The sequence below is a fragment of the Dipodomys merriami genome, unplaced genomic scaffold (assembly GCF_024711535.1).
Source record: "Dipodomys merriami isolate MVZ:Mamm:240054 unplaced genomic scaffold, mDipMer1.0.p SCAF_5, whole genome shotgun sequence".
NCBI lineage: Eukaryota > Metazoa > Chordata > Mammalia > Rodentia > Heteromyidae > Dipodomys > Dipodomys merriami.
Genome location: NW_027206068.1, coordinates 45,685,900 through 45,712,732, shown reverse-complemented (window position 1 = coordinate 45,712,732; position 26,833 = coordinate 45,685,900). Strand labels below are relative to the sequence as shown.

Below are 26,833 nucleotides of genomic sequence, written 5' to 3'. Positions count from 1 at the left end.
GCTGTCACTGAAAAGAAGGGAGACAAATCTCTATGAATTGATATGGAGTCATTTTTAGGATATAATCTTAAGCAAAAGAAGCCAAGCATCAATGCATATCAATTAGAAAAGGGGATATAATTAAATGTAAATGTAAAAGATGAAAGACCCACACACATATATAAACTGACACTTATATGCCAATACACGTGGTCTATTCATTGTGCTAAAGAATTTAATTCAAGGAATATAAACCAGCTAAACAGGTTGGCTAACAATGGATAGGGATGTCTGTGAAAGATGCCTTCAGTATCTCTGACTCTTAAAACTATATTTTCCTATACTCAGATAATACATAAACCACAACATGGGAGAATCTCAAATGGCATATCAACAGTAACAAATGCACTGAACTGCACTCAAAAATGAATCACCACACTGAATGGGGAGGAAAAAAATAACCCTAGTAACTAAAAAACAATATGTTTGACAGAAAAACAAGGATAAACGCCAAAAATATACATGTGACCTTTGTATTTATTTCTTATAGGGGTATAGGCTATCTTTCTACAACTATTTTTATGTACATAGTAAAGTGGAACAAGTAAGTAAATACACTGTAGATATTGGATACCTGCCTAGAAGTTACAAATTAAAAGTGAACATTAGGATGAACCCACTACTGTTGTGATGGAATCAGAGGTGTCATATGAAAGGATTTACACAGAAACAGAGATGAATATGTATGCATGGCTAGTGTGTCTTTACATATTTCCTATTTTTGTCAGTTGAGAATGCCTACAAGTACTAATACTCCATTGGAGTGAGCGTATCCAGCACTCAGGTCTTGGTTTCTAAATAGCCTTATCCTTGAAAATGTAACTACAGGGCTGGGATAAGGAAAATGCAATATGATCTTAGAGTGTCTTCATTATGCACATTCAGAAGGAAGTACTTATGAAAGGATGGGTATGTTGAAAGGACACAGGAGTGAGCCTCTGGTCAAAGCTGGTATGATTAAGTATTAAACTGTAAGCCACCGGGGTGGGGAGGGAGGGAGTAAATGGGGGACTAGTATTAAGTCTAACTGGAGACAGATGAATAGGTGATAGCTGGATGGGTGAGAAGGGACAATGCTTCATTATAAAATAAAATAATACTGTGTAATAAAAACAGAAAGAAGGGAACCACAAAATCACCACAAGGCAAACACTACACTGAGAAATGTAGCAGGTAAGATTCACTGGCATGTTACAACTAGTGAGTGAAAGTTTGAAGAGAAACTGGATATTTAGGAAAGCTCCTGTGTTCCTCACTCAAGATCTTTTAAACTGTAACAAAAGGAAAAACATGTACCATTACACTATGACAACTCAGAAGGTATCACCAATGCCAACCCAGAAGGTATCAGCTTAATCAAATGCTAACACATGGGGATGTCGTGTAGCTCCTGATGTCATATACTGATGTCATATCTCCCCAGGTTGATAATTCCAGTCGAATGATATGAAATCAGACAAACCCAAGTTGGGAGACAGACTATCTGACCAGTACTCTCAAAAGATGTCAAGATCAGCCTGGTGCTGGTGGTTCATGCCTGTAATCCTGGCTGAGTACTCAGGAGGCTGAGACAAGCCAGGACAGGAAAGTTCCAAAAGACCAAAAGTGGAGCTGTGGCTCAAGTGGGCTTAAGCACAAAAGCTCAGGGACAGTGCCCAACCACTGAGTTTAAGCCCCAGGGCTGGCACAAAAATGAAAGAAAGATAAAGAAAAAAGAAAGAAAGAAAAGAGTAAGAAAAAAAGAAAGATGGGAAAAAGAAGAAAGAAAGAGAGAAAGAGAGAAAGAAAAGGAAGGAAGGGAGGGAGGAAGGAAGGAAGGAAGGAAGGAAAGAAGGAAGGAAGGAAGGAAGGAAGGAAGGAAGGAAGGAAGGAAGGAAGGAAGGAAGGAAGGAAGGAAGGAAGGAAAGAAAGAAAGAAAGAAAGGAAGAAAAAAAGCATCAAAGTCACGAGAAACAACAGAAGACTCATTATCTCAGTGTAATGTGGGATCTGAGGCTGGATGCTGAAACAGAAGACATTCATGGAAAAACTTGAAAATTCAAATATGTTTACATGATAATATTGTACCAGTGTGAATTGCCTAGTTTCGATCCTTGTTCAATAGCAATATAAGAGTTAATGAGGAGAAGCTGAGGAAGATATACAGAAACTCTGCATACTTTCATATTATTCATAATTTTAAGCCTAAAATTACCTAAAGATAAGATTTAATGGGTGTAGTATTAGTCTTGCTTTTTTTAAATACATTTTTTATTGTAAAAAACACTGTGCAGAGGGGGTTGTTACAAAAGTACATAAGCAAGGTAATGAGTACATTTCCTGTCAAGCATTGTTACTCCTCCTTTGTTTTCCCCCTACCATCCCTTCCCTTCCCTCCCACCTCCACAACTACACTCCCATTCCCCCCCACACCTAAATTGTAAAGTTAATTTTTCAACATAGTGTTTTGCATATCTCATTGTTACAATGGGTCAACCTCTATCCCTAGTTTTTTCCCTTCCCCTCCCCAAATTAGAGAAGTGTAAATACAAGATTCAGGGCAGCAGAATCAAATACGGAGAAAACAGGGGTTATACCATGGGGGAGGAACATACAAAGAAACAAAAACATCACATGGTACATTATAAATACATTAGAAACAATAGCAAGAAAGATAAAAACCACTTGTGTTCCTATCTTGGGGTTCATTTAGCTTAACATCATCTTATATGGTCATATGTACATAGCTTTTGGCCTTTTCTGCTTGTCCTAGACATATACTAGTTATTGCAAATAAGGGGAACCATGGGACCTATATTTCTTTGGGCCTGGCTTACTTCACTTAATATAATTTTTTCCAAGTCTTTCCATTTTCTAACAAATAAGGCGATTTTATTCTTTCTGATGGAGGCATAGAATTCCATTGTGTATATATACCACATTTTCTTGATCCATTCATCTCCTGAGGGGCATCTGGGTTGGTTCCATTTTAATCTTGCTTTTAAAAACTAATGGTTGGGTACTGGTGGCTCATGTCTGTAATCCTAGCTACTCAGGGGGCTGAGATCTAAAGATCAAAGTTTGAAGTCAGCTGGGTCAGGGAAGTCAAGAGTCCCTAGACTCTGACCTCCAATCACCAAAAAGCTGAAAGTTGAGAGTAGAAGTTGAGTAAAATACTCACCTTAAGCAAAATACTCAGGGATAGTGAGCAGGCCTTAACTTCAAGCCCAGGATTAGCACGAACATGCTCGTGTACACATACACACACACACACACACACACACACACACACACACACACACACACACACGCACACACGCACACACGCACATCTCTAATAGGTTTAAAAGTAGAATTGATATCCCTATCAAGGCTTATAAACAAGACACAATCTGGCCCACAATCTCACCAGTCTAGCCCACCCTTCCTTTGCTTGCCAAGTTACCTCTGCCTGGAATGCTCTCCCTGACTGTACATCAACAGTGGCTCGTCCTTGTCTTTCAGAATTTGGCTTAATGTTTAGCTGGTCCCAGAGCCTTCCCTGATGGCTCATTCTAAAGCTGCTTCCTGTCACTATATTACTTCTCATTTCTCATTACCCTAGCTGGTATTTTCCTTTTGGTGTTTTGTTTATGCTTAGGTATATTTTGTTTTCTTTCACCTGCTACTTGAATGTGAGCTCTGTAAATGCAAAGACTTTGTGTATCTCCTTCATCCCTGTATTCCCAATGGCAGAAGTTGTCCAGTGCATATTAGATTAGCCATGAATCTGAGCTGAGTGAATTAATGCTGTAAGCTAATTGTGTTCATAGTTCTTTGGTTGCTTTTACAAAGGCACATCTGAAAATATAATCAGAAATTACAAATGAATAGGCTTTTATTTGAAATTTTAAATACCAGTTAATTGAAACATTTGTATAAGTAGAAATGTTTTAGTTATTTGATATATATGTTGTACCTGAATTCTAAACAAATTCATTTCCTGGTACTGGTTGAGGGGATGAGTGTTCTTGGGGTAGGGACAATGATGGGAGAGGTTACACTGACAAAGATGCACTGTTTTTATAAATTTGACATGTTGAATTGAAATCCCTTTGTATGACTACTCAATTAAAAATACTGCAATAATAGAGCGAACAGAAAAATCCAAATTCTTTCCCCCACTCTCAGCAGCTTTATCCATTAATCAGAGTTAGCACTTAAAATGAAACTTGTTCACCACCCACATATGACCATCAAGTACATAAAATGACCAAATTTTATTTTTAAGTGCCTCAACTGACTCAGATTTGTTTAGTACATTTCACCAACTGTGTAATCACTCAGGTACCATGAATTGGTCACTTCCTGGCCTTAAGCTAAATGTGTTCCTTTTTTTTGAACTTGAGGCTTTAAGGTTAAAAAGGTGACAGTAGTTTCATGCTCTTAGAAGCAAAAATAGGAAATTGCTCTCCATAGGGTAAGAGTCATTGTAGAATTGAATGAGTCAAGTATTAGTCAGTGGAGAGAAGAAATGGAAGGTATTACAAACCGAACTAACTTGTAATTATAGAAGTTTTCTAAGCTACATAGAACCATGGCATAAGTATCAAATATGCTTTTAATGTGAACTAAAGTGGGTAAGGATAATAAGGCAAAAATTATAGTTAATTCAATTTCACAAGCATTAAATTAGTACCATGGTTTTAAAACTAGGCTCAACCTGAGGAATATAAAGTTTAGCTGAGGCCCTGGTTCTGGAAGGCTGAGTCTCATGGTGAAGATAGACACATGCCCATTCATGTCCACTTTGACCATAGCAAGCCCTAACACAGTTGCCCAGAGGGTGCTACTGTGCCAAGAAACAGGAATCAACTACTCCTCAGAAGAAGGAGCCTCTACCTAGTCTTTGATTTGTGAACTTAAGTTTTGAAAGAGGAAAGAGGAAGGAGGGGTATCATTTATCTATCAGGATAAATGGACTCTGAAATCCTCTCTTCCACAGGTCCAACTGGGGGACTGTTGAGAATGAACTATAATAACAAATTAATAAGGAGACAGTAGCAAGTTTAACTGTCACCTTTGCATTCCTAGTTCCTGGCCAAAACTTCCCTTTCTTCTTCCCTCTTTCTCTCCCTCCCTCCTTTCTCCTTTCTTTCTTTCTTTTCTTTCTTTCTTTCTTTCTTTCTTTCTTTCTTTCTTTCTTTCTTTCTTTCTTTCTTTCTTTCTTTCTTTCTGTCTGTCTTGTCTGTCTTGTCTGTCTTTCTTGTCTGTCTTTCTTTCATTCTCTTTTTTTGTGTGTGTGCTAGTCCTAGGACCTTCATGCTCAGCTTTTTCACTATACCACTTGAGACCACATCCCCAGTTCCAGCTTTTTGCTGGTTATTTGGAGACAAGAGTTTTGTGAATTTGTCTGCCTCATCTGGTTTGTAACTGTGATACAGATCTCAGCCTCTTGAATAGCCAGGATTATAGATATGAGCCACTGGCCTAAAACTGTCATTGTTTTATAACTGTTGTAGAGGTTCTCTCAGCAATGGGTGCATTCTGAAAGAATCTTGAATGGCTCATGAAAGCAGATAAAAATCCTAGTAGCATTTAGAAAGTGCTTGTAGAGATACATGATATATAAATATAGGTAGACATGGTAGTTCAGGAGATGGAGGCAGGAGGATCTCAAATTCAAGGTCAGCCCTAGCTACTTAATGGAAGTTTGTTTCAAAAAGCTGAGGGCTTAAGATGTAGTTTAGTAGGAGAGCACAATTCTACAACCTCTATTTAGTGCCAAATTAATTTCTAGAAATCACTTTCTTAAGCAATAGTCCCATCTACACTTCTCTTTAAGAATAAGGCCAAGATTAGGCATAACAAATTCTGATATGGTGTACCAACTCTGTTTTAAAATCTCACAAAGTGGTCAACTTGATGACCAAGCCATCATCAATCCCCACCCCTTCCTCCATCTAAAACTCAAGGTCACATGTGAGATATTTGAGTTGCTTTACATTTGAGTAGAATGTAACTCAGAAAGAGATCAAAAAGTCAGAGAGAGAGAGGATAATAGAGGCAGCCAGCACCACATTCTAGGCAGCCACAAAAGATTCCCACCATCAGACTTGACAAACCCAACTCCATTATTTCAGCTCAGAGCAGCACATTATGGGCTCGCTTTTCAGTACAGAGGTCATTTTCTGGTTCTGATTACAGGGCACCAACTCACTGACAGATGTATTCAAGTGAATTTGATCTCTCCTATTGTAAATGGAAGAACAGCATGAAAGTTAAATGGCAGGGGGTGAGGGGTGGAGGGGGAGAACTTACCTTGCAGCCTGCCACTTGGATTTAATTTCATCTCATCTTTGCCTCTGAAGAGAGGACCTTGTGATTTGTCTCTCTCAGTTTCTTTGTAATATAAAAAATGTGCATTGTTCACGGCTCTTTTCCCTCTTTTCTTCATCAGTCTTGTCTCAAGAAGAAAATGAACTGGGAAAATTTCTCCGATCCCAAGGCTTCCAAGATAAAACCAGAGCAGGAAAAATGATGCAAGCCACAGGAAAGGCCCTGTGTTTTTCTTCCCAGCAAAGGTGTGTGGCCTTCATTGGGATACTTGGAGGGTAGGGAGGTGGGGGAAGGAGAGTAGGGGACTCATTCATAAAGAGGAATCTCACAATCTTTGCAGTGCTTTTTGCCTGAGGCTGAAAACCTACTTTGTGCCTAGTTGGTTTCTACTTCACTCTGACTTAAATAAAATGTAAAGCTGTTTTCTTTTTCCTCCCTGTTAATTTTTAATTATTTTCTTCTTTCCTCTGGTCTATAGGGGCATTATGTATGCCAATCATTGTAAATGCTGTCTTAGGCTTATATTTGACCTTCAAGTTGCTCATAACAACCAGTCTGGTCCCCTTCCAGTAGCTGATTAGAGCGAGAGCCTAATGAGACCAGCTTAAAGGGTTCCCTGGCTTCTCTCTGTGGGCCAATTAACTGCAGAGAGGTGTCATTCAGGATGCCCTGGGCCAGGATGCACTGCCCAGATCCTGGGCCAGCAGCATCCACAACATGACCTGAGAGCTCCTTAGAAATGCAGAATCTAGGCCCTACCCGCCCTCCCTCCCCCAGGCCTGCTGACTCCAAATCTGCATTTCAACAAAATCTCCATTGATTTTGACATACATGCCATTTAAAACACAACCTGAACTTACTTTTTCATGATCAATGTTAAATAAGCAGGCGCCCCTGCACACAATTATCCTTTGTGCTTGAGAAATGAGAAACAAGTGCAAAAAAAAAAAGTCTCATACTAGTCTTGAACAGAACTAAACCTAAATAAAACTGTAGGTGGTGCCCAAAAATATTTAGGCTACAGAAACTTCACTTACTAACTTCCATTCATTTTTCCTGTTTGTTTTCCCTCCTCGTGGACCAAGCAGTCCATTCGCATGTGACACTTGGGTGCTCCTGTGGAAGCCCAAGAAAGATGGAAGAAAAAAAAGAATAAGTTGGATCTTCCTAATGACATCTGAATACTGTCCTGGTGGTAGTGCCAGCCACATTATTAAATGAAATTGTTTCCAACCATTAACTACTCTAGTTTTCTGAAGAAAGTACTTGTTTGAAAACTTAAGTTTTACATTTCATGTTTACTTAGAATTCTTTTCTTGTAAAATTTATATATACTATTTTTTAAATTAAAAAGCTACTAAGATTTTACTAATAAGAATGACCTACTTTACAATCTCTTGGTAGTTCTGTCTGGATGGCCTTTTCCAACCTTATAGGGATAACCAATTCCTAGAAAATCTGTCAGAGTAAATTCTCTTATGCTAAAACGTAATTATCACTCATTTTAGTGAGAAAAACTTATCTGTGCCTTTAAATAAAAATTTTGACCATTTACAGAAAACAAAGCCAAATCCCAGGGTACTAGAAAGGTTTCTTTTATTGAGCATATTGTTAATTATTCTATAATATGGCTATCTAGTTATATACTCTTATAATTAAATATCAAATTATCTTACAAGGTACAAATACTGTACCTCACGTTTATGTAATCTAATTTTTCAATACAAACAAAAACAGTAAGAGAAAAGAAAATAAGGGAAAACAGTCTTGTGTGGTGCTCTGTGCCTTAATCCTAACACTGGGGAGACAGAGGCAGGTGAATTGTGAATTCAGGACTATTCTTAGCTACAGGCTCACCATCATGTCTCAAAAAAAAGTGCTAAATCAGTGAAACAATACAATGATGTTTGTAACTATCAGCACTATAGATGAGCAAACTATACTTCACCCATAATTTAATGAGTTGTAGCCAACCCTGCAATTTGGAAGGTAGCCTTCTGTATGGTGGCTTTGTTTTCATTATCCCTCAGATGCTTGCCAGGCATATAAAATCCCAGCCAGTTCTCCTAAATGTGAAGAAGTAGGGGAATACACTTGAATTCTTAGAAGAAACATGGTTTAAGAAATACCAGAATAAAAAAAATAGAAATACCAGAATATATGTTTATTAATCATCCTACCATATCATTCTTGTATTAGTCTGATTGTATGCTGATTATTTACCAAATTAATTTTTAAATCAAAGACCAGCATCTTTAAAAAAAACATTGCATCTTGAATAGCATCTGTATTGCAGAATTTCACAATCTGATATATCTAATCACCTTTTCCTACTAAAGGAAAAACATCCTTTAAATAGACCTTTAGGTGCTCTAGTAATTATTTCAATTAAGGAAAATTTCGTGAATGAACGTGTGAGCCAATCTAGCTTGAAGCTTGAGATTTTCTTGGTTACTGAATTTTCTTGGGTCCACTTAGTCTTTTGTGCCACAAGTGAGTGGGTTTCATTTTTCTGATTTAGGGAAAGTTACAAGGGTAAAATGAGGTGATCAGTTTTGTGCCTTTTTTGTGTATGATTATATTATTGCAACTTCAGACGTTTCTGTCCAATTTTGAAATAGTACATGAAATCAAGAATAATTTATTCACAAGACTCTTTCTGAGCAAATCCATGGGAAAAGGAAGAGCAGTCCAGAAATGAGCAGGATCCTTGAGTAGACATCTGAGAAGTCTTCAATTATAGAAACCTTCACAGCAGCGTTTGATTAACTGACTTACTTACAGACCAGAGGAGAAGTAGAGAAACGGTGAATGAGGTTTTTTTTTTTAATGGCTTACGACACCATTTGTAATCTAAGAGTGCTGCACACATGGAGACATTACAGCCAAAAGCTGACATTGGCTCACTGACACCATTGTGCCAGGCAGCTAAGTTAGTTTGCATTTAAATGGAAATTTAAATATTCATCTTATTTTTATTTTTTGCACCTGTCCCCAACAACTTCTTGGAGAAGAATCTATTTTAAAAGTCTAATTTATCTGACATTGCTATTTGATGTTGAACTATGGAAAAGCAGTATTTTTCTCCCCAAATAAATATTTTATCAGAAATTTAATTATGCCTTGTTTTTTCCTGAATAAATCACGTTTTGTATAGACAGTATTATAATAATCTAACATTTTTACAGTATACATTCATTTCTTGTATTGTGTGTGTGTATGTGTATGTGTGTGTGTGTGTGTGTGTGTGTGTAAAAGAGAGAGAGACAGAGAGAGAAAGAAAGACAGAGGGAGAGGAAAGAGAGAGAATGCACACAGGCCCTGAGTTCAAGCCCCAGGACTGGCACCCCATCTCCCCACCAAAAAAGATTAAATCACTTAACCTATCTGAAACCACTAACATACATTAGATACTGAGTCAGTGTGCTTATCTCTCTACACCATTTTAAAATGATTCAGCTCATGCCTTAGTTCTATATAACTATAAAGCCAGCAGCAGAGGCCCTGACCTTTGAAGAAAACACAGTGGCCACGTGATCATGTCAGAGAAACTGTAATAATACACTCTCCCAGCTGTCCTCAAAGGCCAGGAGTCAGGAGAAGAGGAAACAAGGGGTGACCAAAAGTGGACATCTGAATGGTCATATCTTGACTAGCCTTCTTTTGACATGGGATTGGTTCCAACTACAAATGAACATTTTGCTTCAGCTTTGTGTCACCACCGGTGACCCTGATGGAGGTACTTCCAAACGGTCCAGTTCAGTAACTGATAATGCCCTATAAATTAGAGCATTAAGGAATCAATACATAGGCAATCATCCCCAGTGGACTCATGAGTTTCCATACATTTTCATTATGATTCACCTTTGTAAAATTTATTTTTGTGGTAGTACTGGAGTTTGAATACAGGGTCTTGTGCTTACTAACCAGGCATGCTACCATTTCAGCTACTCTACCAGTTCTTTTTGTGTTAGTTACTTTTGAAATAAGGTATTGCTTTATTCCCAAGCCTAGTTGGACTGTAATTCTATTTGTGCTTCTCTGAACTGCTAGAGTAACAGGCACACACCACCACACCCAGCCATTGTTTGAGATGGAGTCTCAAAAGCTATTTTTGTCCTGGGCTAGACTCAACTTATGCTCTTCCAGTTTCCATCACCCTATAGTATCTGGCATTACAGGCTTGAGCCACCACACCTGGCCATTTATTGGATTTTGATGCAGTATCTTTTATGTTCAAATGCTGTTTTAGGTTCATGAGTTCAAGATGAACAAAAGATGAAGGATTCAAATTGCCAGTTGGCTTAGTTTCTGGATTGTGGTTTTCTCCTCTTGTCCAGGTTGGCCTTGCGAAATCCTCTGTGTCGATTTCACCAAGAAGTGGAGACTTTTCGGCATCGGGCCATTTCAGATACTTGGCTGACAGTGAACCGGATGGAGCAGTGCCGGACAGAATACAGAGGGGCTTTATTATGGATGAAGGATGTGTCTCAGGAGCTTGATCCAGACCTCTACAAGCAAATGGAGAAGTTCAGGAAGGTAGGAGGTTTTATGAGAGTTACCAAAAGAGGTACCTGTTGGAAGGTAATGAGGTATGATTTGAATCCCTATAGTTGAAGACATAACTCAAAAGCACCAAGGATGCAATTAATCATCACTGGCGTCTTTGTATGTGACAGAATACCAATTAATGTGATATATAATTCTCTAAGGATAAGACAGAAGAGACAGCTGGAAATTACTGGGATTTAGTAAATGGTTTTAATTGAAGTCAGATTTTCATATAATGTGCACTTTTTGTAAGCTTGTCACTTCTAAATGCCTTTTCATGCATAGCTAAAAAAATGTAGGTAGATCAAATGAATCTGGAAGGTGAGAACAGATGATAAGGGAAATCTTTTCTAATTGCTAATGCATATAAAACTAGTAAAAACAATTATGCTCCTTTGTTTTATGATGCATTCTGAGACCATAGGGGATAGTTGTATGATTAGCAAATGTGATATTGACTTTATCTCCTGTCAACCAACTTCTTATCAGAAATTTCTCTGAGGAAAAGTAGTCAGAGAAATGGATATCCTGTGAAATTTCCCAGAAAGAACTGTTGAGCAGTGGAGGGATAATCTTTATTTGTTAAATATTCTTCTGTCAGTATACCTGTTCATAGGAAGCTATATCCTGCCACTGGGTGGCAGTGGTACACTGAGTATTTATGAAAACGTTGAGCAATTTTTGTGTACAGTGTTGGTGGTTCTTTGTTTGGTTTACTACTGGATATGTTTCAGGATGTAAAAGAAAAATTAATCAGTCAAATATTAGGCTTGACATAATATTACATCAAGTGTCCTATTCGCTTCATCTGATCCATGTCTAATTAGATATACTGCTTGAAATTCCCAGGTTTCTTTTTAGGTACATACATCAGCATGGAATTTAAGCGATGGGAAATCTGCCAGTGTGGAGGAGGTCAGATGTGTGGGGGGTGAAGAAGAGGGAATGTCTATTGCTTAACAGAATGATAGGCTACCAATTCTTGGCCTAGATATGCGTGGAGATAAATTCCTCTAAAAGACAAATTTTCTCTTCATCTGTCATTTCAAATTCCTCCTTATGAAAGGTCAGCATATAGTTTCTCTTCTGATTATAGATGTCTTTCATGTATTGCAACATTTGACTTTTCTGGAAAGTCAGGACTGAAAAGTCTCTTTGACAACATATAATAAATCTCACTGATGTTAGAGAATCAAGGCTTCAAGATAACAAATAAAAATTTAAAGTTTTGATAGCTAGATTCTGGTGAGCCCCAAATTACTTTTGAAGTTTTCTGACTCTTCAATCGTTCCAGGAACATGCTTTGTCTTTAACATTTTATTTAGAGGATGTGAGGGTGGAGTTAGTATAAGAAAAGACAAGAAAAAAAGAAAAGAAAAAAGAAAGAAAAGCATTGTCTTCAGGGCATAGTGATGCTTACCATTAATCCTCACAAATATAACATACAGTTTATATACTATGGGTGAGGAAAATGGTACCCATGTTAGATTGCTAGCCAAAGGTCAGACAAAGAAATGAAAAGTCAGAATCCTGGGAAATATACAGTTAATTTTCTTTTCTCCTAACAAACAAACAAAAAAGAACTTTTCTAGTAATATTTCCCATGATTTATTCCTTCAATTAACAATTATTGAGCACCTCCTACATGCCAGTCAGTAAAAGCAAATACACATATTTTTTTTTGGAAGGCAGAAGCATTTCATGTAGAATTGTGTTTATTTAGTTTTGTTTGGGTCAGGGGAAGATGTTGCTAACTGGGTAAAGATGAAATGAAAACCAAGTCCTTCGTCATCTGGTTTGAACGTTGAAACCTTTCCCACCATTTAGTCTCATCAATCGGTTGATTCTGGAAAATATGATTTTAAGAAAAATCCTTTTCCATGCTGAAGTAGCTGAAGTAGCCTTACTTCCTAATCCCATGTATGCTGGTTTTAATTTAATAGCTGAGCATGATGTGCTTAGAATTTAGAGAAAGAATCCTTTTTTTTCTTTTTTTTTTTGAAGATGTTGATCTTCAAGCATGTATCTGATTAGGCTGTACTCTTCATGAGGACAAAGGGCCATGTTGGTTCTCTTGAGAACCTTAACAGTGGGACCATCCTAGTGCCTGGCCCTGAGTTGGTGCTCACAAGTCTAATGGCAAAGTTCCCAGCACTGAGTCTGGAGAGGCAGGCCCCTCTTTTCTGAAACCTCTCAGCATTCCTCCCATATGCTGCTGACTTCAGGATGTTTTAGGAATTGACATATGTCTTTGTGCAGGTAAGCAGTTGCATTATTAATTTGTGGCTTGCTGCCCTCTTTGCAAGGACTTTCAATTGTGAAGTTTTAACTCGGAGTTTATAACATGGATTTAACTCTGAATGAACTTGAGTGTCTTGTCACAATGGGATCCCCTGTTAAACAGAGTCTCTATTTATCTCTCAGGCATGTATTACCTACACATGTTTCTGAGTCATCTGGGAGCATGACCCAGCTCTGGTGGCTCTATAGGAGTCATTGTAAGAGCAGGAGTTCGTCTCCTCAGTACCAGTTCCTGCTTCCACATTTTAACTGATAAACCCTGAACTATGAACTTGGATGACTTCACCTATTCTAGAGGAGACCAACATTCTAACTCTTACTTCATGATCATGGACCCATTCATTGATTCACTCACTGAACAAATGATTGAAGTTTAGCTATGGGCTAGGCAGCATCCACAGGAATATATAAAATGGACCAATCCATTCATTACTATCATGTCTTATTTGATCACTTGGGGACAGAGCAAATAAACACAAGGTGGTATGAGACACTGAGGTAGAGCGAAGGGTGTGGGAAACTGGGGTGCCCAGACCCCTAAAGAGTGAAGCAGGGCCAGAGTAGAAAGGACATCTGCTGAGGGTGAGAGGGCAAGAGAAGCATATTGAGAAGGTCAGGAGTGTGATCAAATGTGTATTCTCAACAGCTCAGATTTTAATGTGAAGAAGAGATTAAAAGGAGCCAGGCCTTGAGGCTGGGAGAGTCACTGGAATGCTTTTTGAACAGACCCAGACAGATCATGGCCTGACTGTGCCAGGAGAAGGAAAAGTAGACTAGAGAGAAACACACTGTTCCGAACCTCTGCCAGACTGTATAGACCACCACTTTAATTACAGAGTTCTTCATTATTTTTGGAATTAAGCAGAAGACGCATAAATAAATAAATAGCAAGTTCAAGTGTATTTTCACCTCCAACCAAGGCTGTGTTCACATGCCAAGAAACCTTTTAAATAGCACACAGTGAGCAGAACTGCAATGATGAATGAAAAACTTGAAACCAAACAAAGCAAGTGATCCGTTTTCTTCCTGGCACCCTTTGGAGCACATAAGCTGAAGATAGAGGGCTCAGAATCAACATTAAGAAGCTGTAAGTGTCTATGGGAGGGGCTCAAAACTCCAAGGGAGGAAGAAGCTTGATTGATTCCAGCCTTCTGAAAGGACCCTTACTAGCTATCTGTTCCTTGTCAACATGATGGTGAGGAACAAGATTCCTGGGGAGTGTCGCCACATGAATATCCCCCTCCAAAAAACAGAGAGTAAGAACTGCTAGGTGAATTTACAAGAGCTGCAAGACTAGATGGCTGTATGCACATTTCGGCTTCTCCTGACAGTGTGATTCACCCTGGGACCACGAGGTATTTTATGAGCGAAGTTACAACATGTGATATATGGGCCCTTTGAAGGCAGAGTAAAAGGGTGTGATTTAAAAATAGAAGTCAGTTTCTCGTAGCAGGTTACATCAGCTGAAGTTGTGAGCTCCAGCAGAGCCTTTGCAGCCCGATGCCCTTGAGAGAGTCCTCCTGTGGTCAATTAAGTGTCTTGTTTTTCTTGAAAGTCAGAAATGGATGGCGGGTAATTATTCTAAATGGGATAAAAGCTGTGATAGGTGTAAGGAAATAGTTCTGAATCCTCTAAAGAGATAGTATGGAAATGTATACGTGGGCATTTGTAGGAGTCAGAGTGTTCATGGACAAGGACAGGAGAACCAATGTTTTAATGAGGCCATTTATTAAAAGGCTTAATGAAAGCCTACAGCATTTGTCTAGTGTTTCACCACCACAATTCCAAAGGATATCTAACAGGTATTATAGGAAATATGAGTGATATATGCTGTTATTCACAGGCTTGTATTGATTTTCAAATAGTGTTAGGTTTTGGACCTGTTAATCTACTAGTCACACCATCAAAGGATATGTTACCAAGAGCAGGTTTATTAACAATTGTTGGCAGCTGGCCGCATAGAACCTCATGAAAGCTATCAATTAGTGGAGTCCCTGTTCCCAATTATAAAGGTGTGCCTATATGAGCTTGGTCAAAGACTGGTAAATAGCAGTATTGTTACTAGAGGGATTTTTTCCCCCTTCTGAACAAAGACTTGGGTTAATTAATTTGACAGTTTCATTAATTACTGCTGAAATCATTGGTCTTTGTCAAAGGTCGGGTTCTTTTAGCAATTGAGGGCAGGTCCTATGGGAGTTGAAGGCGCCAAGTGATACTGGAGTGTCACCGTTCGACTGTCTCGCTGGCCTTTGTGCCTGGTTCATCAGCTCCCTGGCTGGAACATATCTCTGCTTCAGTGCCAAGGAAGATCTGCTCCTCATCCCTCCCCACCCCCCCCAACAAGTTGAGTTGAGTGAATGAGGAACCTTTCAAGTTTGGATCTCTCCATTGGAACAATGTCCCAGTGCTTTGCTAGTTCTCCACTTCCATACACTGAGTTGAGTTCTTTTGTGAGGTGAACATTTCTTTTATACAGTTAATACTTCCACATATCTGTTTTGTAGCTCTTCACATTCATTGGTTGGTTTTTGATGTGTGCTGGTTGTTTGTTTTTGGTTTGGGTTGGTTGTTTAACTAGGGTACTTGTTATTTGTGGTCCACACACAGATTGAATCTAGCTGCCAAAATGCTATAAGAAAAGCCTGCCATCTTCACATGGTATAACGCAGAAAGAACAAATAATTATACCCTTGCTCTCAATTCTGAATTTGATGAGATGAGGCCTTTGGGGCTTTGTATGCCTTTATTGATTTTTCTCCCACTGAACTTGGTAAACGGCAAAAAGTAGATTCAGGGCTAAACCAAGATGATTTAGAATAGCATGCACGAAGCAGATAACTGTTTCAGAGCTGGTGGCTGGCTGCCTGCCACATCTGACTGGAAATGGAAATACTAAGGATGGAGCACATGATTCTGAGATCATGTATTCCATCCTCAATAGATCTAATAACTTTATTGTAAATTTTTCATAAACTAAAAGTGACCATGGACTATCTACAACTGTAACATTTACTATTATTATTGTTGTTTTCTCTAAATTATTAAGCTCTAAAATCTTGATGCTCATATGTGAGAAATATAGACACTGGGGTAGGGTAACATACTTTTGACATTATAGTCTTTTCTTCCTATTTCAAGTAAGTCCTGGTCTTGCTGAGTCTACCCATTTTTATGACCATGGCTGTTAATCTTACATGCTTGAAAAAGTAGAATATTTCACTCATAACTCTTGGGTAGAGGAGGCTTTAATTGTCACAAGCGGATAATACTTATCTCTGATGCAAATATTAATACTTTTGCAAGGGTCAGTAACCTGTGGGCTACAGGTCAGCCAGTGACTGCCCATGCCATTCATTACTTACAGTCCATAGCTGTTTCACAACACTATGGCAGAGCTGAGTAATTGCAACAGTCCATAAGCCCCAGAGAGCCAGAAATACTCTCTGCTCCTTTACAGAAAGCATTTTGCTGGCTGCTGCTCTATAGTCATCTCTAGTAAATGTGGATACTAAGAACTTGGTTATTTATAAATTTTTATACATGGTTAAAAAACACATAATAGTTGGATGCTGGTGGCTCACACCCCTAAACCTAGCTACTCAAAAAGCTGAGATCTGAGGATCGTGGTGGTCAGAGTTAGCCCAGGCAATAAAGTCCATGAGATGCTTATCTCCTTTCAACCAACAAAAAACTGGAAGTAGAGCTGTCTCAAGTGGCAGAGCACTAGCCCTGAGTTCAAGCCCAAAGATTGGCATGTGCGCGTACAGACAGACAGACACACACGCCCACACACAATTTTAGCATTTTAAGCATAGAAAAATGTGATTTAAACAGTTAAATAGTGCTGAGTATATCTACATTGTATGTGCAACTTTTTCATGTTAAAAAAACAGAGCTCAGCCTGGCACTCGTGGCTCATGCCTATAACCCCAGCTTCTCAGGAGGCTGAAATCTGAGGAGTGCAGTTGAAGCCAGCTGGGGCAGAAACATCCCTGTGACTCTTACCTCCAACAAACTACTCAGAAAATGCTGGAAGTGGCACTGTGGCTCATGTGATAGAACACTGTCCCTTGAGTACAAAGAGGCTTACAGACAGTGCCCAGGTCCTGAGTTCAAGCCCCAGGACTGGTAAAAACAACAACAACAAAACACAAAACCCAGAAGTCTAACTCTATGCCATTAAACAGAAATTTTGGATTCTCTCTCCAGTCCCTAGTAACTACCTTCCTACTTTGTCTACTTTGAATACTTAGAACTAAGTGGAATCATGAGTATATGCCTTCTTATAACTTTACTTCAAGTAGTATAATGTTTACAAGGTTCATACATGGGATGGTGTCCTTTTCCTTTTGAAGATTGGATGAGCTTTCATTGCAGTTATAAACCATGCTTGCTTTATCCACCTCTCCTTTAATGGATTCTCCTTTAATGGATATTTGATTTAATTCCATCTTTAGCTTTTATAAAAAAAATTCTGCTGTGAACACGAGTGTGCAAATCTGAAACCCTACTTTAAATTCATTTGGACAGGGGCTGGGAAGGTGGCTCAGTGGTAAAGTGCTTGCCTTGCATGCATGACTCCCTGGGTTCAGTTCCTCAGCACCACATACGCAGAAAAAGCCGGAAGTAGAGCTGTGGCTCAAGTGGTAGAGTGCTAGCCTTGAACTGAAGAGCTGAGGGACAGCGCCGAGGCCCAGAGTTCAGGCCCCACAACCAGCAAAAAATAAAAATAAAAAAAAAATTCATTTGGACAGATACCAAAAGATCAGTGAATTGTATGGTAGCACCATTTAATTTTTTTTAATTTTTGAAGACCCACTGTATTGTTGAAGTTAAGAAGTTTTGCATTAGAAAGTTGGCATGCTTCTTGATTTCCCTTTCCTTTTTTGAATATACTCATATCTTTAAACAGGAAATTCTTTCAAATATAGAAATGTATACAGTTTGTAAACAGCATTTGATAACAATGGAACCTTCCTTCCTTTAGTAATTCTGTGATGCTGGTACATATTTGAAAGAAATATTAGAAAATAGGAATGGATAGCACTGGGAGAGTGGCTAATTAGCATCTATCTCCCTTAGTTTAGGCTCTAATTCATTATTTATATTCTCTTTGGCCAAATCAGATGAAACAGAAATCTACCTCTACAGCAAGGACCTTAATATATTGGTAGATTGCATATGTGCAGATAATACTTGTGGTTTTATTTGATACTAATTCCTTACAAACAAAAGAAGAAAATAATGTAAGAGTACAGAGGTAAAGCTTTAATTCAATGGACTCATATAATTAGGATTGGGCTAAAGCCCTTGGGAAGTTTTTCCCTAAGTAAACATGGTGGACAGACATACACATAGCTTTCAAAACATTCTCAGTGAAGAAACCAGTGGAGATAGGAGTGAAGTTCCAAATCTCATTCTTTCATTTTCCTTAACCTTCATTGCACTGCCTTCTATGTGTCATAATTCACAGTGAAAGGAAGAGTTGGCTAGTGCCATGGAAAGTATGGCTGGACAATGGAGCAATGTTCTAGGCTGGTGTGAAAATATAAACTGGGAAAGCGAATTCATTCCTATTACTTGCTGAAAACTACAAAACTTTATTATAACATGATGGAAACCGTCACAGTGGTTGGTTGTTTTTTTATTTAACAAATTTTTGTTAGTAGAGTCTTCCATGCTATTTGCCAGTATAAAATCATTGACCCTGGTTAGCAAGTCTACGAGTGGATATAGTTATAAATTATCAGTATTTTGCAAATGAGGAGCTGGGCCTGGAGTAGAAGCAGCCTGTCAAGGGTTGTCCTGCCTAGGAACCCAGGCAGGCTTCCTGGTCTATGCGTGGCCTTACTTCACAGCACTGCCTCCCCTTTATGGGGCCTCATGTTCCACAGTTGATGGCTTCTCTATGAAGGTAACCCAGTTGTCAGTCCTACTCTACAGATGAGGAAATAAATGTTCAAGACTCGGGGTTAAGAACCTGACTGTGATCCCAAGCAAAGTAATTTCGATCTTTAAACCTCTTTATTTTCGTCTCAGAGAGTACTATAAATAAAAACCCAGTGGTCCATGGTGCTCAGAGTACTATGACTCTGGAACCACAAGGCAGAAAATCCATATCCTAAGGACATAGTATTTGGCAAGCTACTGAGCCCACTAGACCTGCTAAGCCTTCCTTGCAAGTAGAAGAACCCCTTACAGGTGGCAATGAGGATTGTCAAGCATAATTCAGGGGAGGTACTTAGTACCGTTCACAGTATAGTACAAGTTCCCAGATAATGGTATCTATTTTTACAGCCACTGTATTTATTCCTGAATCTCCTAGAGGGAAAAAAAATTAGCATCTGGCAAAATACCTACTAAATAAACAACCTGTGTGGGGATTTGGCTGGGGGAGTGATCTAAGCCTTGGCTTGCCTCTACAATGCAGATTGGTAGAAATGGTGTTTGTGGCTCCAAGTTGTCTGGCAATTTTTCAGACAAGAGTTTCTAGGTGTGTCCAGTCACCACGGGATTCCTATCTCCCACAGATTAGCTCCCTCTAACACAAGTCTAGAAGTGTCAGGTTGTCCTGATAGTCCAACGAATCCAAGGTTCCCTCCATGGTGTCCTGTCTGCCTTGAGCTGTTCACTTTCCTTAGTCCATTTCACTTTGAAATGGCCCTAGGCTCCAATGGGGTAGGCAGCCCACCTCTGTGCTCCCAAACTGTACTTCCCTTTCCTGCTGTAGTCAGCTTTCATCCAGAGAAAGATGATATTGTATTTATAAATAGATGAGCCAAGAAATTAAATAGTAATCTCTTCATTTGTACCTTTTCCACTTGATATACATTCACAGCTTTTACATTATTTCTGTTTTTAACGAGATGTCTTAGTGAGAACTCTTTAAAACTAAGCCAATAACATGTTCACGGTGTGTTTATATCCTGAAATGTTTTTCACTTATTTTTGTTCAAAATAAATAAATATATTTACACATAAGCCCCAAAATAACAAGGAAATTGAAGCACATTTTTATCACCTCCTGTTCTCTTTTCCAAGCTGGAGCTCTATCCTCAGCTGTGGTCATCAGTCACTTTCCACATTCAGGAGGTTTCTAGTTTCTAGTGATTCTAAATCCAAAATGTCTCTTGGTTCCACCCTCTCATCCTCACTAGTATTAAGCTAGTATCTTCCTCAACTGAGGAAATCGTAGTTGACTCCAATCCTCCACAGTAATGTTAGTCCAAATTCTGTAACATGAATCTGATCATATCATGCTCTTGGGTAAGAATTTTCTGTGGTTGTAACTTGGCATTCTGACAAACCCAAACTTGGTGTGGCTCTCCAAGCCACCACAAGCCACCCTTCTCATATGATATCCCTGCTGCCTGCCTGTGACCTGCCACCCCCACCACGTGTGTGTATATCTCGTATTTTCCAGCCTTACCAAAAGCTGTGCCATTCACTCAATTGTTTCCTCCCTCTCTCTCTCTCTCTATTTCTCTCTCTCTCTTTCTCTGTGTACTACAGCTTGAACACAGAGCCTGGGCACTGTCCCTTAGCTTTTTTTTTTTTTACTCAAGTCTGGTACTCTACTACTTGAGGCACTGCTCTACATCCAACTTTCTTTGTTTGTTTGTTTTGTGGCTAATTGGAGATAAAAGTCTCACAGACTTCCTGCCCAGACAGGCTTTGAACCACTACACTCATATCTCAGCCTGCCGAGTAGTTCATTCTGGCATCGCCTTTACAGACTGTTTTTCCATCAGGAACTCTCATCTCCCTTGAGCAATCACTTCAGGCCACATTGCCCAAGTGTTTTTGCTGACCTCCCAAGCAAAGCTGTTACCCTATTACTCTTTTGTACTGTTTCTCCTACATTCAGCATATACTTTAGCCTGTCATACAGAAAGTGTTCCAGAGTATTTATCAAATGAGTGAATTGTTAAATATGTAGTCTCACAGTTTTTTTGAAAGTAAGAGCATGATTTAACCCTTCTTTGAACCCCAATGGTATGATAAGCAAACATCAAACATTGTATAAATATTACTGAATGAAATTTATTCCTATCACTGAATAAAAATGAGACAAAGATATACAAGCAAGGAATCATTTTAATGGGGTAGAAGATAATCATCTATACATTTAAATTCATAATTTCATTATCTAAACTATGAGAAGAGGAAATATTGGTATGGTTTTAGAATAAGCATGTTTTGTAATAGTGTAAGAGTTAATGTATTGACTTAAAATATTGATTTTTTTCAAGGTCCGGAGAGGTAAAAGGACAACTTCTTAAGTGATACTAAATTTTTGCAGATACTTTTTTCTCTAGTTGTTTGAAGGAAAATCTTGCTAATTGTCAACTTTCAGAGTAGACTCTGGACAAAAGTGAATTATGTAAGTTGTGCTGATCTAATCCAAGATAGTTTTCCTTTGCCAGGTTGTCTGTCTTTTCTTCCTGAGACTTACATGCATTGGGTAGCATAAGCAAGTCTGGTTTCTAGAATTTTATTGATAGCAATGTACAGAACATACAGATTTTACCTAGGGGAGCCATCAGATTTCAAGTAAAAATACTGCCATATATTGACCCATTTCAAAAGAAGGGCTTCTCAGAGGCTCAGGAGCTAGGCTTGTGGATGAATTAGTTCCTTGTGTTCATAACATTTGTGCTTTTGGCTTCAGGCTGAGGGATGTCTAATGCCTGTGACAACTTCTTCCTCCTTCTCCTCCCCAACCACAGACTGTTCCATTGGCTTCTCTGTCTCTCTCTTTAGTAGTTCCTGAAGAAGGTGTCATATTAGAATATGGGTCAATGGAAAATTACTGTGTTGAAGTAGTTACTGATTTAGTAGTTACTATCTCTTGCTTCTCTAGTTTGTCTTCAAATCTGGCTAGACATTCCTCTAGATTACCCCCTTCCTTATGGTTAACAGCTCACATATTAGCTAATCCTCTCATTCTCCATGAAGAATTAGATTCATTTTTATCATTCCCTAAAATTCAGTATAAATGAAGACCATGATTGATGACCTAGTATTTTTTCAATTATAGAATTTATCCATCCTATTCTTATTTTTATTCTTTTAATAATGATTTATTTTAGACACAAAAATAGAAAGTGGAGTTTTACGTAATTTCAAGCAGGAATAATATATCCCCCAAATCTAGTAGCTTTACATTTTTTTTCCATTCTTCTTCAGAGAATTTTCAATGACAGCAAAATTGTGATTTGATGGTTATCTAGAGAATCATTTTTACATCAAACTGGGCTTGTAAATTGTCTGTAGAAAATATCTAATTTGCCGTTGCTTTTGGAAAAAGCAATGTCTTCTCTATTAGTCACTGAAGGATACTAAACAGTTTGAATAATACTTTTTAAAATGAGATTTTATGCAAGCAGAATTGACTTTGAGATAAATGTGAAGTTCTGCAGGTCTCCTGGTCATTTACTGAAACTCAAAATTCTTTTACATCTTAACTCTTAAATCTATCCAAATCTATCAAAAGAATGTCTAAATAGAAACCTGGAAATTTTGTGTCCATAGTACTGAGATTTTTTTAAAAGTCTTTTTATATGTTTTTATTGTAAAAATAGTGTACAGAGGGGTTACAGTTACATGAGTAAGGTAATGAGTATATTTCCTATTGATCATTGTTACCTCCTCCTTTGTTTTATCCCCTACCATCCCTTCCCTCCCCACATCCTTAAAAAAAAATCTTAGATGATTCCTTGCTTATTCTTTTGGTCTCCTGGTCAGTTGCACTTCTGGTCAATGTAAATGTACCTGAAGCTTATCCACCTTCATCTCATTTCTCTCAGAGTGGCTTCACTTTGCCCCTTCACTCATGATTTTGTTAAGAGAAAAATGTTAAGCAGGAAAGGGCTTGAAAATGTGTGTACTATTCTTCGAGCATATACTTTCTATAACAATTCCAAATATAAGGCTGTCAAAATGGAAAAAGTTTTGTTTCACCTTCAGCAATTATCCTACATTTAACTAATAAACAAAGTCAATGAAGCTCATAGATAGGAGCCCTAAAATCTTGAATGGGCCAATGTTACATGAACTGGAAGAGTCCTACAAAGCAGACCTTAGAGTCTCTTGGTAAAACCTTGAAATAAAGTTCCCACATACATTAATCAGGCTCTGTTGTTACCATCACATGAAATATGATTTTAGGACTTGGTAACACTTCACAGTTGATTGGTTCTTTGTACCCAACAACTCATCTATCTGTCCATCCATCTTTTAAAATTCTCTCCCTGCTGTGATTCTGCGACAACTATTGTCATTTAGATGCTGATTCCTTACCACATTTCTGCTGGTGCCCATAGACATTGAAATAGGGGATATTTCTCAAGGTAGATTAATTGCATAAACTAATTGTGGGATGGAAGGATTTTTTTTGTTTCGTTTAATAATGTCTGTCCTGAGCCACAAAAGATAGAATATGACAGTACTCACATGCAAAAAAAAAAAAAGCACTTGTATTTATTCATGTGCTGAAATATGTTCATGCAAAGAGCCTTGGAAATATCTACACACAGGGAAGAAAACCCCAGAGGTAAGAAGCAGATAGATTCATGTGTGGAAGTAATGAAGAAAAACCTCAAATGCTGAGCAGAACCTAGAAGAGTGAGACATATTACATTTATGATCTTGTCCCATTATACATATATTTCCTGCCATAAATAAGGGAGCAGGAGTGATAAAGGCACAGCAGCACTTCCAGTTGAGGAAAACAGGTAAGGAATGAGACGAGAGGATCTGAGATAAAAATGAGATTGAGGGTTCACAATATGACTTCTAAGTTTTGTTCCATGTTCATGTGTTACACATTAAGATATTTATATTAAAAATAATGAGAATTAATGAGATTGAAGTAAGAACTGATAAGATTTGGCAGAAGAGAGTAACAGAAAACTCTTAAGCTAGCAAAAATTGGAAAGATTTTTGTTTTGTTTTTAATAACAATAAATAGAAGAGAGAAGACAGACTCTAGGGGCAAAGATGGGAGCTGAATCCCATGGTGATATCATTTGGGCAGCTGGGGGAGGAGGGAGGAGGTGAGGTCATTTTGAAAGCCATCAGCAGCTAGAACCATGTGAGAAGATTAAGTCACTGGGGATAAAAGGATCAAAAAAAATGCCTGAGGGAAACCCACTGAAATCAGAAAGATGCTGGGAATGTTTCCTGTTAAAGCCTTCTCTATTCTAGAAGAAATTAAGTATGCTGAGCTATGCTCATTCTGAAGGGGGAAAAAAAGGAGAGAAAATAGAGAACTTTCTCCATGCATCCTCCATGTTGCCCTAGAAGGACCATGTTCTCAGGCTTGTACCCCTGATCACAGAGCTAATAATCTCCAAGAAAGACTTAAATGGAAAGAAGACAGCTCTTTCCAGAAGATGGATGTCCCCCTTTCCCATCCTCCATTCTAGGGTCTTTGACTTGGGGCAGCATCCCACAGGCTGGCATTTGTCCTTCACTTGGTGGTTTTCTGCTGGTTTTAATGCCTTGGTCTGTTCTCATCTTCCACTTCTAGTGCTCCCTCATGCTGTTTGATATGTTCTAACCAACTCCCCTCTCTAAATCTACTCCTTCTTATTGGTGGTTTTCTAGGTCTAACTAAGCCCAGCATGTTTGTGCACCTGTGAACCCCAATTTTTCTCATTAGAATTTTTCTAGAAGCCAGATCAATTGCCATGAATCAAATGATATCCTTTTTGGCCTTAGTGTGCTTCTTATTAGTTTATTTTTAATAGTCTCATCATTCAAGTTTAAAAAGAAACTGAAATAGCCAGGCGCTGGTGGCTCATGCCTATAATCCCAGCTACTCAGCAGGCTAAAATCTGAGGATCATGGTTCAAAGCCAGCCTAGCCAGTCAGGATGTGGCACTGTGGTTCAAGTGGTAGAGCACTCGCCTTGAGCTGAGGGACAGTGCCCAGGCCCAGAGTTCAAGCCCTACAACCAACAACAACAACAAAAAAATACATGCAAGATCTAAACTACGTATTTTTGTGTATACATTGTAGATTGGACTTCTGATAACAAAATGTACATGTTAAAATAAAATGTGACTGAGGGACATAGGATACAGTTCCCCTCCATTAGGATTTCCAAGAACTACAGGGAGTACTTGGATTTCTCTAAAATTTTTCATGGCTACCACAAATCAATTATCTTAGAATAAGACACTGAATGCATCTGTAATTTTAGAGATTTCAATATCTTTCTCATCCAGGCTAAGTATACAATGTTTCCTGACCCTCTTATCCCAAATCCTGCCAAGAAAAGCCATGATTTGTAAATTGAAGCAATGTCAGCTAAAGCTTTTATTGGTACTTATTATCCAGGTCTCCGTCTGCTTTTAATTCCCTGACGAAAGAACTAGCTTGGCTTTTTTTTTAAGTCTGTCTTCTATTTTAAAATAAAAAGTAGCAGCTAAAAATTGTGACTTGAAGCCAGACAATGATTAGGTTTTGTAAGTTAGACTCCCTCTTCCTTATCCTTAGTGTATTTTTGGTTTGAAGCAAAACCTCTTGGGATTCTTTATGGAGTTAACTTGTCCCTTTTTTTCCGCCATCATGTTCCCCTTTTGCCCACTATTCTGTGATTTCAGCTAGTATATCATGCAAGTAAAGTCAACACTAAGAAATTGATGTTAGGAAAGTTTTTTTGAAAATAAGATGAAGATTTGATAAATGTTTTCATGTGTCATTTAATCCAGAAAATAAGGATAACACATTTTAAGAAAATGTTAAACACGAGTTGCTCATTTTTTTGTCTAAAGATGTATCTTTTTGCTAGTACAAAAGCACAGCAGATATTTAAACTCCACAATGAATAATATGATAGTTTTATGTAAGATAATTATCATATTTGAATTTTTTCCCAGCTTAGGGTTTTTCTTAGCATCCTGCCTTATAGATAGATGTGTCAGCTATTTTAAAATGTACATAATGCAGAGTATTTCTGGTTAAATATTTGCAAAATGCTCTCTAGTTTACAAAGCATTTCCATATTCATTACTCCAAAGCCACAAAGCAGTTCCTGGAAGAGTGTGAATTCTTTGTTCATTTCACAGAGCCACAGAGAAATCACACCTATGAACCAAGCTTCTGATGCCAGTGCTCTTTCTACCTTCTCTGTCCCAAGTTCTTCAGAATCTCACAAATGAATCTGTGAGTGGTGCTAGGTCAGCGTGAAAGAGAATGTTTCCATGAGATGGAGCAGACATATCTTCCAGAATATTTTTCATTCACTTAACTTCTTTTCACTCACCCCACCAGCTCATTACGCACTTGTGAGAAGCCTTTGGGTCCACTCATCTCTCTGTCACATTTCTGGGTTCAGCATTTAGCTTTTCTGTTCCACCTTGTTCTGGTGAATGTTCCTTTGAGATGAAATGACTGGTTGAGAGCCTGGACTCCTTAGGATCAAGTTTTCGAATCCTGCAATGGTAGAGTTGCAGCTTGGATCCCCAAACCAAAGAGGCTCATGGATAGAAATTCAACACACAATGTTTGGTAAGTCAGCCAAGAATCCTGTACAAATTGGCCTATAGTCTTAAATCTAGTGCTGTACTAAAAGGTTTTTGCTGAAAGAGGAAAGTAACAGAAGCCTTACAGCAAATAGACACAAAGGAGATATATA

General features: G+C 38.4%; 1 protein-coding gene across 7 annotated transcripts in view; it reads left to right on the top strand.

The window, feature by feature from the left end:
- Ica1 (islet cell autoantigen 1) overlaps nucleotides 1-26,833 on the top strand; it is a 144,912-nt gene that overhangs the window by 31,987 nt on the left and 86,092 nt on the right. For all 7 annotated transcript variants that reach the window (XM_069996566.1, XM_069996567.1, XM_069996564.1 and 4 more), the window contains 2 exons: nucleotides 6,458-6,581; nucleotides 10,677-10,875. In XM_069996566.1, the coding sequence (XP_069852667.1) occupies nucleotides 6,458-6,581; nucleotides 10,677-10,875 (323 nt within the window). The remainder of the gene's footprint in view (nucleotides 1-6,457; nucleotides 6,582-10,676; nucleotides 10,876-26,833) is intronic.